The 13001-nt window shown below is 31.9% G+C and overlaps 4 protein-coding genes across 4 annotated transcripts; 1 reads left to right on the plus strand and 3 right to left on the minus strand.

Moving 5' to 3' along the window:
• Window positions 1-708: 708 nt before the first annotated feature.
• SAPINGB_P003157 (uncharacterized protein) lies at window positions 709-2271 on the minus strand (the record flags this gene model as incomplete). Its single annotated transcript, XM_031997875.1, has 1 exon — window positions 709-2271. One exon carries the CDS (start codon window positions 2269-2271, stop codon window positions 709-711), a length of 1563 nt encoding a protein of 520 aa, XP_031853766.1.
• A 1801-nt stretch (window positions 2272-4072) lies between these two features.
• SAPINGB_P003158 (uncharacterized protein) lies at window positions 4073-5623 on the minus strand (the record flags this gene model as incomplete). Its single annotated transcript, XM_031997876.1, has 1 exon — window positions 4073-5623. The coding sequence occupies one exon, from the start codon at window positions 5621-5623 to the stop codon at window positions 4073-4075; it is 1551 nt and encodes a 516-aa protein (XP_031853767.1).
• Window positions 5624-10719: 5096 nt separating this feature from the next.
• SAPINGB_P003159 (uncharacterized protein) lies at window positions 10720-11907 on the plus strand (the record flags this gene model as incomplete). The annotated part of the gene is made up of 1 exon (XM_031997877.1): window positions 10720-11907. One exon carries the CDS (start codon window positions 10720-10722, stop codon window positions 11905-11907), a length of 1188 nt encoding a protein of 395 aa, XP_031853768.1.
• A 110-nt stretch (window positions 11908-12017) lies between these two features.
• On the minus strand, window positions 12018-12440 carry SAPINGB_P003160 (uncharacterized protein; the record flags this gene model as incomplete). Its single annotated transcript, XM_031997878.1, has 1 exon — window positions 12018-12440. One exon carries the CDS (start codon window positions 12438-12440, stop codon window positions 12018-12020), a length of 423 nt encoding a protein of 140 aa, XP_031853769.1.
• Between the last annotated feature and the right edge of the window lie 561 nt (window positions 12441-13001).

Below are 13001 nucleotides of genomic sequence, written 5' to 3' on the forward strand. Positions count from 1 at the left end.
ATCAAGGTCTATAATATTCTTTCTTTCATTACTTTTCACCTCCTTCTTGCAGTCTATTGGAATTAAGAGAAGGAATATCTTTGTGAATCTATTGTAGTGCAATTTGACGTCATGCTCTATTTCGATATATGAGATCTCTTCCTACTTTCTCGTTCCTATTTATAACTTTATTTTACTTGTAATACTGAGAAACAGAAGGAAAAGCCATTATTTTTGTTGACCTCATCTTTCTTGTTTCTAGCTGGGATAAATATTTTTTTTTCTCATTTGCTTGTAGTTGTATAAGTGAAAAGAGGGTTCGCTTGGCTTGTGTTAAACAAAATTGTCACCGACAAGAGCCCTCCACTCAGCTATCAAGACGATCTGTTCAACAAGTTCAAATCTAGATCTGCGCCAACAGTCTCTGTAGGAAACCACAACTGTTTCAATCGGCCTTTGCATGTAGCATTCCAAAATAGTCTTAAACCCCTTTCTCTTAAAGTTGATTCCAAAAATGATGAATTTAAGCTTAGTTCTTACAATAAATATTATTTTAATTTTTATTAGCATGACACTTTGTTTGATTTTGTTGAGTTCTTGATACCATTACACATAAAATTGAATAACATTTCAACTTGTTCCTCATTGATGAAAATTTACAAATTTGCAAAATCATAAAGGATTTTTAGAAAAAATTTTTTTTAACTATTTAAAAGGTTTACATATTGATTAATAAATATATCTGAAGTTTTTGTTTTGTTTGTCCGTCATATCTTTGAAAGAGTTCGACAGATCAGTAGAACGACCACCTTGTTCTTCGTCACGGCGCTTATTACACCATTTAAGGTAAAAGCCCAAAATTATTGCAGTACATCCGGATAGTAAGACACCGGTAAGCATAGAACCGATTCCAAGTGGATATTTAGGTTTTTGGGAATCGAGGTAAAAGAATGGACCAATAAGGTTACCAATGCAGTATCCCAGAAACATAATTGTATTGGCAACGGTACGCTTAGTATGGCCTGCTACGTTACCGGAAAACAGAGATAAAACCAATACAAAAGAAGCATAACCAGGACCCGTCAGGTAATAACAAATTAGGCGACCAGCCTTATTGGTTTGCGGAAGAAAGTAGAGACCAAATGTTCCTGCAACGTTTGGAAGAATAAAGATTGCCAAAAGAACAACGCGTCGGTTTTCGCCGTTTCTACTAAGGGCATGATTGAGATAAACACAAATGAGGATTGAAAATGCAATTGAAGCACCATAGGGAATTGACAGTAAAGTGGTTCCAAGTGTTGAAAAACCAAGGCCTTTAATGATGATTGTGCCGAAGTTGGAATAGCCACCATTTGGTACGTTGGCACCTAAAACACCAAAGAAAAGCAGCCAAACTTTAATATCCATAAGACATTCCTTAACTTGGTCCCATTTTAGAGTCTTATTTTCAATACCTGTCTGGTTAGATTTAAGAATTGTCAAGAGAAGAACTCGTTCATCTTCAGTCAAATATTTAGAGGTAACAGGACTGTCAGGAAGGAAAAAGAAAACAACAAGGCCCCAAGTAGCACATAAAGCACCAATAACCAAAAATTCATATTTCCAAGAAGGAAGCGAACCCTTGATATTGCCAATGGCATAACCTAAAAGACCACCAAAAGCCACACCAACGCCAGTAGCACTAAACCAGATACCAATGCGGAGAGGTTGTTGGCGACGTGTGTACCACATGCCTGTAATAAGCATAAAAGCTGGGTCTGCACAAGCTTCCGCCGCACCACCCAAAACTCGAAGAACAGCCAAAGTCTTGAAGGAATTGCATGCAGCCTGAATCATAAGCAAAACACCCCATAGAAAGATATTAATACCAAGGTACTTTCCAATAGGGAACTTAAGCATGAGATAGTTGGTTGGGAATGACCAAAACAAGAAACCAAAATAGAAAAGAGAGGAAAGCCAACTATATTTGCTTCCAGTAAGATTCAAATCTTTTACAATTCCAAAAATTGCTGCATAAGAAAGCGTTGTTTTGTCGACATAAAAAAAGATGTATGAAACAAAGATAAATGGTAGGATCATCATGTCAACTTTGCGAGTAAGTTTGGCAATGACTTTAGGATCCACTTCATCTAAGTTGATATTTGAGCCATGCATTATTTGCGCAGCTTTGTCCATTTTAGAAAAATCAAGTGTTTCCTGAACATCCTCCACCTCGTATACATCAGGATATTTTTTGTCTGAAGACACATCTGTGACTTCTGTGATTGCACCTTTCTGATCTTCAAGACCCATTGTTGAATAGTATGTGAGACTAAAAATCCAAAATCTTTTGTAAAAAGTGTTTTTTTTTTGTTGAAATAAAGAGTTATTATTATGATTATTATTATTATTTAAGTATTGATAAAAAACTAATGAAGAGGAGAAATAAAAAAAAGAACAGGATAATGATGGAATCCCTGGGGTATTTATAAAAAAACAGAACCATTTTATCTCATAAAAAAAATTAATGAAAACTAAAAGAGAATGATAGCCAAGAACCTTTAGTTGATTGATCTTAAGGACTGGGAATGTGTATTATTTTGAGAGGGGAATAATGAGGTGGGGGGAAAAACCAAGAAAAAAATGGGAGGGGAAAGAAGCGGAGGAGGAGGTGGGTGGATGATTTTATAAGCGTACACCTAACCAAAATTTATGCACTACATAATCATAATTATAATTATGTTTAGACTAAAAACTTATAAGCATTTAAGCTTATGTATGTGTATATTTGTAAAGCTCATCTAACATATTGAAAAGAAAAACTGTGAAGGGATTTATTTTTCAATTATAATTTAACTAATTACGAAATAAGGCCTAAAGGCCACCTCAATATTTTTAAAAGTTCCAAATAAAAAGAAATGATTTTTTTGTTGGATTCTTTGTTGAACATTTTATATGGACTCGGATTTTCGATTCACATTCCCAATTTATTTAACAGATTAAAAATAATTTAATTAAAAAATTAACTTAAATGAAATATGACTTATATATAAATGAAATATGACTTTTAAATGAAATATGACTTATATATAAATGAAATATGACTTTTAAATCAAATACTCATCACTTTTCATAATTTTTCTTATGAAAGGGTCGTATATGGCATTGTCGGTTTTGACAGCCGTACGATATAAAATTTCAGAGTAGCAGTTTAAATCCTAGTTTAAATAGACTTTAAATATATCAACAATATAAAAAATCCCCGCACAAAATACTCGCTAAATATATTGAAATAATCTTTTTGAAAAAGGTTAAAAATAATGAAGAATTAAATATCATTCAGAAAAATAATAATGAATTATATATAATTTAAAAATAAGTAAAATTTTTATGTATTTACAAAAAAATTATTATTCTCTATGTTTATCTTGTTTTTTTTTGGCTGTTCTACAAAAAGTAAATTATTGTGGGCATATACTGATATCTCAGGACTATAAAATTAGTTAGCTTGACCCCTCATCATTTTTATTAATTTCTTGATCTACTTTTGAAAAGGCTATTTGAATTCAGAAAATGAAATAGCCTTCCAGTTTTTGAAGATGACTTCTATTGTAAAGTCTTTCAGACAATGACAGTCTTTTCTTTTTTTCTTTTCTTTTTTATTTTATTTTATTTTATTTTTCTTTTTCATTAAAATATGAAATACATTAATCTTGGCTCACTTATATTGTGGTTACATAAACAAATAAGTTTTTATTTTTACTCAATTAAAAATCATATTTTTTTTACATCTAAGGGCCTCAAAAAACAATTCCCTTAAGTGTATCAGTAATAAAGATTCCGAGCGCAAATGTTAACTATTAAAAAATGGTATTTAAAAAAAGCAAGAAGCCTTTAAAAAATTTTTCCGGTCGCAGATAAAAAAGGCCTTCGGAATAACCGAGGTCGAGATGTTATTAAAGCCTACAAAAATAGGATTTTAGTTGCAGTATACTCCAGGTAAGCACGAAATGTTATAAAGGTTCCTTACAAAGATTAATTAATTTTAGTTAATTGAAAACAAAAGGTTTATTTTTAATTGCAATACATAAAAAATAAAAAATAAAAAGAATTTCTAATATACGTATCTGAAATTCTTGTTTTGGATATCTGTCATATCCTTAAAGGCATTGGAAAGATCATCGGTTCTTCCGCCCTGTTCTTTGTCTCGCTTGGTATTGCAATATCTTAAATAAAATCCTAGAATTATTCCTGTTCCTGCGCTGACCATTGTACCAGTTAGCATCGAACCAATACCAAGCGGGTACTTAGGCTTTTGAGAATCAAGATAGAAGAACGGACCAATAAGATTACCAATGCAGTATCCCAAAAACATGATAGTATTTGCAACAGTTCTTTTAGTATGACCAGCAAAATTACTTGAAAATAATGAAAGAACAAGAACAAATGATGCATAACCTGGACCAGTAAGGTAATAACATGCAAGTCGACCTCCTTTTCTGTGTTGAGGAAGGAAATAAAGACCAAAAGTACCAGCAATGTTTGGTAAAACAAAAAGGGCTAAAAGCAAGACTCGAGTATTTCTCCCATTTTTACTTACCAAATTATTCAAATAAACACAAAGAAGAATAGATAAAGCAATTGAGGCACCATATGGAATTGACAGTAAAGTGGTTCCAAGTGTTGAAAAACCAAGGCCTTTAATGATGATTGTGCCGAAGTTGGAATAGCCACCATTTGGTACGTTGGCACCTAAAACACCAAAGAAAAGCAGCCAAACTTTAATATCCATAAGACATTCCTTAACTTGGTCCCATTTTAGAGTCTTATTTTCAATACCTGTCTGGTTAGATTTAAGAATTGTCAAGAGAATAACACGCTCGTCTTCAGTCAAATATTTAGTTGTAACAGGACTGTCGGGAAGGAAAAAGAAAATAATAAGGCCCCATGAAGCACAAATAGCTCCAATAATAAGAAATTCATATTTCCAAGAAGGAAGCGACCCCTTGATATTGCCAATACCATAGCCTAAAAGACCACCAAAAGCCACACCAACGCCAGTAGCACTAAACCAAATACCTATACGGACAGGCTGCTGGCGACGCGTATACCACATGCCAGTTATTAGCATAAATGCAGGATCAGCACAACATTCAGCAGCGCCACCAAGGATTCTTAAAACAACCAAAGTTGCAAAGTTGGGGCAGGCAGCTTGAATCATGAGCAAAACTCCCCACATAAAAATATTGATACCAAGATATTTTGCAATTGGAAATTTAAGCATTAAATAATTTGAGGGCACCGACCAAACTAAAAAGCCAAAATAGAATACTGAAGAGAGCCAACTGTACTTGTCACCAGTAAGCTTCAGATCCTTGGTAATACCGAAAATTGCAGCATAAGAAAGTGTGGTTTTGTCAACATAGAAAAAAACATAAGAGACAAAAATGAAAGGCAAGATCATCATGTCGACTTTGCGCGTAATTCGATCAATTTCTTTAGGATCAATTTCTTCAAGGTTTATTTCATTGTCATGCATAATTCTTGCAGCTTTGTCCATTTTAGTAAAGTCAACATTATCCTTGATGTCCTCAACTTCATAAATGTCCGGTCCCTTTTGGATGGACTCTTCATGAATAGGAACATCTTTTTCGCTGGCAGTCATTGATGTTTTTTTTTGTTGAGTTATTTGTAATTGAAATGGTTGATATTAAGATAGTTTAGAAGTAGGTTGAATTATGTGTATAATAAATTTCAAGAATAAGGATGACAGGGACTCTTTAAATAATCTTCAAAACACCCCTCATCAGTACTTTTTTTTTTTGTCTTCAATACAATTGTTTCTCCACAATATATTTATTTTTTCACGCGGGGGGGTTCCTTTTCTTCAAATGTGACAACAACAGCTAGTTTTCACCAATCTATCTATATATCTATTCCCCTCTATTATATTTTGATTGTATACTTTACATCGCTGTTTAGTGGGGAAATCAGCGTTATACGCGGGTATTCTTTTATTCGGTTGCAATATTTGAAAAATACTAGGGCCTGACTTCTACCCCTCATACTTTTAACGAAGTACATTAACCACGATAGTTATCCTTTCTATGAATACAATAACTACCTGATAGTTATTTAATGTTTTAGAATAACTTTTTCTCGAGTCTATCATTGAAAATATCTACTGCCAAGGTGTTTGATATGATGACCGTTCATCACAAAATTATATAGACTTACTTTTAACTTGGCTCAATAATTTTTTCCGAAAATCAAAATTGTTGATTTCTTTTTTTTAGGCCTTTCGTAAAAAAGAGATATCTCTTTAAAAAAAAAAGACATCTAAAAATAATTATAGAAAATATTTTTAGTCCTTTAAAGGACTAGAAATATATATATATATTTGAAAAAGAAGAACAAGAAATTTAAATAAACGAAAAATAGAAAAAAAAAAACTTTATTTGCTAAAGCCGTGCGAAGACAAATTTTTGTACCCCGCACAAATTTATTATTAGACTTAGACTCAGAAAGTGACATTCATTTATAAATGATAACTATCAAAGATACTGAGCACTATCAATTCTTTAGTAGACCTATCAAATGATTTTATTTTGTGTTTTAAAATAAACAATTCAAATTTCATATTTTTAGTTTTCAAAGATAAAATTAGATAAAATTAGATAAAATTTATGGATTCTTATAGATATTTGGTCAAAAAGCTCGAGGCCTAAATTCTCTTGAAACTTTACTTCATGTAAAGATATGGACATATGTGCAATAAAAAAAACTACATTCATGATCATGGCGTGGTTTTCTTTCTCCAGTTTTTTTATTACTATTTTGATTGTTCGTTTGCTCGTGTATATACATACGTATGTTCTCAACAGGTTAGTCATCTTAAACCAAGACGTTCAATCTCTCTTTTTTTTTTTCCTCCACAATGTTGCTTAAGCAAGTTTTGGATGTGATCCCCGCCTCATTGGTTTTTATTCCGTAATATTTGACCAAGATTCCAATTTTAAAGATTTGGCTTATAAGTCTCCGAAAGCTTTTAAAGAATGCTTTCTTTCATTGACAAGAATATGCGTATATATACAAAATGAAAGTTCTTCGTTAAAATTAGATATTGGTTTAAACTTTTAATTTCAAATTTCAAATTTCAATATCCAAAAAAATCAATAATATCGGAGAATACCAACCTTTCAATTCCAATGTCTTCGAGATGCTAAACTTAACACGGATATTTTTCCATTTCAAGAGTGAAGGGGGTATCATTGAGAAGTACCGAAACCCTTAAGTGGGGTAGAAAAATTTCCGATCAACTTTTTTTAAACCAATCAAGCTTAAAAAAGTGACTCTATGCCGAGAAGACTTTACTTCCGAGGTAAAAAGAAATATCCCCCACTAAAATTTAGCCTCAACAATGTTTTGGGGGTCTTTGTTATGACAGCTAATTAACTAAATTATTTCGGATAACAATTAAGAAATAAACTACGTTACACCATTTTTTTTTGTATTGACTTAATAACTATAGTTACACTATTAAATTTAAAAACTATTGTATGAGAATAAACCATACCCATGATTTAGAATATTTATGTGGGGATTTTTTTGAAAGAGACTTAAAATGGGTTCTTTAAATTTTGACTTCCCATACTAAAGACAACTTTGGTGGGGGAGGGGGGATGCTATTTGGCAGTGCTTGATAGATGTTTCCTCTGAATGATGAGATGATCCTATTTTCAACTTTTTGAAATGATATATCGTATGTATGATAAGTGAATTCGTAAAAAACCGAAATCTCAAAAACAAAAAAGAATATCAATTTTACTTTTACCCTAAAGATTTCAGCTTTCTAAAGCTTTTACAATTTGATATTTAAGGGGTTGTTTTTTAAGAGTCTTCACTTTAAAAACTGGTTTTTTATTTTATTTTTTTTAGCCAGTTTAAGTACTTCTACGGACTTATCTTTTCAGAATGTTATTATCAGTAAGCTAAAAAAAATACTTTCTGTTAAATAAAAAAAAGTTCAATCATTATTTCTTGTAAGAAATAAAAAAAAATGAAACTTATTATTAATTTCTCATTATGAGATTAAAGAAAAAAATATTTTACTCAAATTTTAAATTGTCATTTGGGGTGAATATAAGCTTTTTCTTTTACCTTATTCAAATCTAGTATTGTGGTTTTGATAGTCAGATTTATAGCTTTTTTTAGTAAGAGTTGATAAAATTGGGATGATCCTATCGCCCTGGAACACACCTTTATGATGAAGTGTATTCATATGGCATGTACTTGTAAACTGACAATAAACAATTAAGAAATATAGAGTTACTTGTATATATATCATATTTTAGCTTATGATTAAGATATATGAAGTTTCAATAGTACTAGGGTATTCAAACTTTTAGTAGAGAATATTTTCCATTAAAACTTACTAAATATATATATAGAAAAAACCTAATCTAATCAAAATATTCGATTCAATTTTACGAATTTTTAAAAATATTGACTCAAATGTTTTTATTAATTCCATCTTTAGCTAAATTAATGCTGATCAATTTATAAATTCCTACTTTTCCTCGGTTAACTTGATTTTTTTTTTTTTTTTTGGAAAAATGATACGATTTTGAGTCTTGGCTTAGCTTAAAATTTCATTTTGAAATTATTAAAAATGATTTTCAAATATTTATACTGAATATTAAAAAATTCAACAGGTATATGTCAATATATTTTAATAAAAATATATTCTTATTTTGACAACAAATTATCAATAGGAATACTGTGTTTTTTAATTGAAAGAGAAAAATATGTTTAAAACAGTTACCAATATGTATTCATAGTCATGAATTTCCACCAATTAGAAATCTTGAAATTTTGTACATCTTTAATTCATTCCGTTTTAGGAAGGATGTAATAATTAAATTTATTATGTATTACGTAACAACACCTGAACAATCGGATAGAAATCACAGAATATCATACATAAAATATTTTTTAATTTCTTGTTTTATTTTAAAAAAATTTTGATTTAAAAATTCAAAAAGTGACTTTGAACAAAGATCGTCTGGTTGCTCAAAAGTATCTCATTAATTACCAGAGTTGTCACATATCTCAGAATGTCCCTTTGATTTCAATGTGTTGAACATTTCAGCAAACATTTCATTTATAAATGCGTAAATTTACGCTTAATTCAAATATTAAAAAACTTCATGTTATAAAAAAACGTGCAAATATTTGTATGCACTGAATTTTCTTAATGCCGATAAATAGGGGGCATGATATAGTTTTTAAGGATTCTAGTTTAAATAAAGTCACTCTTTGAAATGGCCTCGTTTAACCTTGTAAATTAAACATTTGGAGTGTATACTTCAGGTATTTTTTTAACTTAAAACGTGTTGCTGATATTTTAAAAAGACATAAAAACAAAATTGATGTGGAGTGGCGAAATGCTGAGAGTGTAAAAAAATTAGTGTTAATGAGAATAAAAAACAATGCGAGTATAGAAATTTTACTTCAATACACTTTACTGCTCACCTCAATCAAGAATCACTTACTGCTCTTTATGAAGCCTTACCAGATATGGTTTTTAGTTTTTTGAAATTCTTGAAAAGTACTTTTGAAGAAATTTAACTATTTAAAGTCTTTCAGTACAAATTTACTGCACTTAAGCGGTAAAATATTTTTGAGTCAATTGGCACACAGAGTGGACAATTGGATACTTCTCTTTTTACTATAAGGTTCCTCAAGGAATGGAAAATCAAGTTTTTTTAGAAAAAATTTTTTTAAAGTAAGTTGTAGATGGTGTAATGTTTATGGGATAGTTCGTTGGTTAGTTAGTGTAGTAGTTTTTTTTTTCGGATAATGATGCGCCAGATGAAATTGCAATGACTCTCCAGAGCTACAAAAAATAATGGGCGCATTACCTTTACAAACCAACACGACTAACAGAGCAGGTCCAAGCGTGTTTGTCTGTCCAGTCACGCATTGAGAGAGAATAGAAGAAGTTTATCTCGTAGCGCAACTTACAGAATGAGAAACACAAGGAAAGTAATTTATTTAGCTCCCGCAATTAATATTCCAGCCTCGCCACTGTGATTTTCCATCTATAGGTTGTTCTTTTGATTGTAAAAGTAAATACAAATTCGTTGACAAAAGGGTCAAGTGACATTAGTAAGACGACTCAGAAAAACTAAAATCTATTGAAATATAAAAGACAGGTAAAGCCCATGCTAATGTTATTTGCAATTAAGCTTAACAATTAAGTGTATCTATGTTAATTAATTAAAGAGTTGGCTAATATATCAATTTTACTACCAAAGGTCAAGGTTAAAGTGTGTGCAAAAATCTCAAATTTTTATATTTATTACAATAATGTTACAAAAGCAAATTACTTAATGCTAAGAAAGACTATGCAAAGGTCTCTGTAAAAACTTCATGCTATTCATGGTGTCGAATAATCTTTCACCTCATATAAATCGCCAGAAGACAAAACTGTGGCTTCTGTGTTTCCACCTTCCTGATCTTCAAGAAGCATTGTTGTAGTACGTAAGACTAAAGATTTAAAATCTGTAGTCATTTAAATAATTTAATTGAAGAAGAAAAATAAATAGTGAACCCCGAAAATTCACCGAAATGTGGGGCAGTGATCAAACCAACTACTCCACCTTTTTACCAGCTATAAAAACTAGAGTTTTTTCTTTTTATCATACTATTTTTGTTAATTCATATCTATATCCATTTAATTCAAATTATTTAATTGCTATGTCCCAGTTTCTTCTTAGAGGTGTCACAGTCATAGAATTAGCAGGGTTGGCCCCAGGGCCACTTTGTGGGCAAATGTTAGCAGATTACGGTGCTCGAGTTATCCGGATTGACAGAACATCTGTTTCAGTGAACCCTGATCAATTGACCCGAGGGAAGCAATCAGTTGCTTTAGATCTTCGCAATCCAAAAGGCCAAGAGGCATTGCGAACAATGCTAGAGTCAGATAAGGTAGATGTTCTAATTGACACGTATCGACCTGGAGTTCTAGAGCGACTTAATATTTTACCGCAACAACGATTAAACGGAAAAGAGCCATTAGTAGTAGCCAGACTAACAGGGTATGGACAAACTGGTGAACTTTCAAACTTTGCCGGTCATGATATAAATTACCTTGCAGCTTCTGGTGTATTAGGTATTGTAGGACCTCCAAATAAACCTCAAGCGGTACCAGCCAATATCCTTGGTGATTTTGCAGCTCTTTCTCTACCTGGATTTGCAGCAATTGTGACAGCACTCTTTAGTGGGCTAAAGAATAAAAACACTAAAGCCAATAATAGTCCTTACACACTCGTGGACGTTAATATTGTCGATTCCCTTAAATACCTTGCTCAATTTGCGACATACTCTAAATTTGGCCCATATGATCCAAAGAATCCTCAAGGAAGTGATGAACCAATTATCAGTATTGTTCCTTGGAATCAACCTCGTGGCTTAAATGTTTTAGAAGGTCATTCATGCCCCTATTATACTGTTTATGCTACTAAAGATGCTAATGAAAACGTGACAGTTGGAGCATTAGAGCCACAATTTTACCAACAGTTTTTGGAAATGGTTGTTGGCAAGGATGAGGCTGCTAAACTTCCTAGTCGTGATTCACCAGCAAACTGGCCCATTCTTAAAGACATTTTTGCAAAAAAATTTAAAGAGCATGGAATAGAGTATTGGAAAAAACAAGCTCTAAAATATCCTGATAGCTGCGTCATGCCTATTTCCCCCCTGGCACATTCATCGGAAATTCCAAATCAAATTGTCCAGTTTGATACACAAAAGAAAGATATTCCTGGAGGACAGCTTTTAACCCCTGGGAAAGATACAAATGCAGTTTTAGAGGAGTTTTTGGGTGGCTCATGGAAATCCAAATATGGATCTGAGTTTTCAAAGCAAGCAAAACTTGAAAAGATTTGAAGATATGAAAATTTCTAAAATGTAGTTGGCTTATTTGCATTTCAAGTAAGTACTAAGATCATTAACCATGTATAGAACAATATATCAACTTAGCATTTTTATATTTTCCATCATCGTTTTTTAGTCTGCCGTTCAATATCTTGATAAAAATTATCAACTTTGGCTAGAACAAGATCTAATTCTGGCCTTTGTGCTTCTAATAAACTCAAGTCGTTAGAAAGGCGTTTAAGCATAATATTTTGCTCATCAACTTCGCGGCCCGCCGTTTCGATTCGATTTAAAAGATTGAGCATTTGTATGTCTACATTTTTTGTAGATTGAGATGCTTGTGATGTATTATCGTTAAGATCTGAGTCCAATCGTCTTCTCAAAGACTCTTCAAGTGCATTTGTTTCAAAATCGGAGGCATTATTAGTCTTGGAAGTGGAACGTTGAAATTGGAAGTGGCCAGCACCTGAAGTGTAAGTTTGACCATGTAGACGTCTTGTATTTTGAAAAGATGTTGGCTCCGTAAAAGAAAATGTATTGTTCATTGCAACGTATAAATCTACAGTGCAATATTTTTAAACTGAAATCAAATTAAAATCTTGTGTTTACTTTGATCTTATAATTTTATTTTTGTAAGAAAAAAAGGGCTTAGGGTTTCTCCCTAAGCAATCACAGAAGCCATAATTGTGTTTTCAGCCAAAAAATATCTTGATATGAGGTTGAATATGTTCAGGAAACGCTTGATTTTTCTAAAATGGACAAAGCTACGCAAATAAGACAGCTGTATTGAATGAAGCACACAAGAACGTCAAGAGTACCTTCACCAACTTGGAGAGAGAAAATATAGGGGTTTAAAAATGGTTTCTGGAATTGGAAAATCCTCACTTAAATAAAACGAAGGTGGTGAGAAAAACGGGGCTTCATACATATATTTCCTGGTATTACAAAAAAGAATATGAAGATAGGAAAGAGACAGCCAAAAAAAAAAGATGTCGTCAAATGAAATAAAGCATGACGTCAAGTTGTACTACAATAGACTAACACTGTTCCTTCAAAGAAATCTGCCATTTATGGTGCATTTTTATAAACGGAATCTACGATATTGT

The sequence above is a fragment of the Magnusiomyces paraingens genome (assembly GCF_902498895.1).
Source record: "Magnusiomyces paraingens strain CBS 517.90 genome assembly, contig: contig2, whole genome shotgun sequence".
In the NCBI taxonomy this organism is placed as follows: domain Eukaryota; kingdom Fungi; phylum Ascomycota; class Dipodascomycetes; order Dipodascales; family Dipodascaceae; genus Magnusiomyces; species Magnusiomyces paraingens.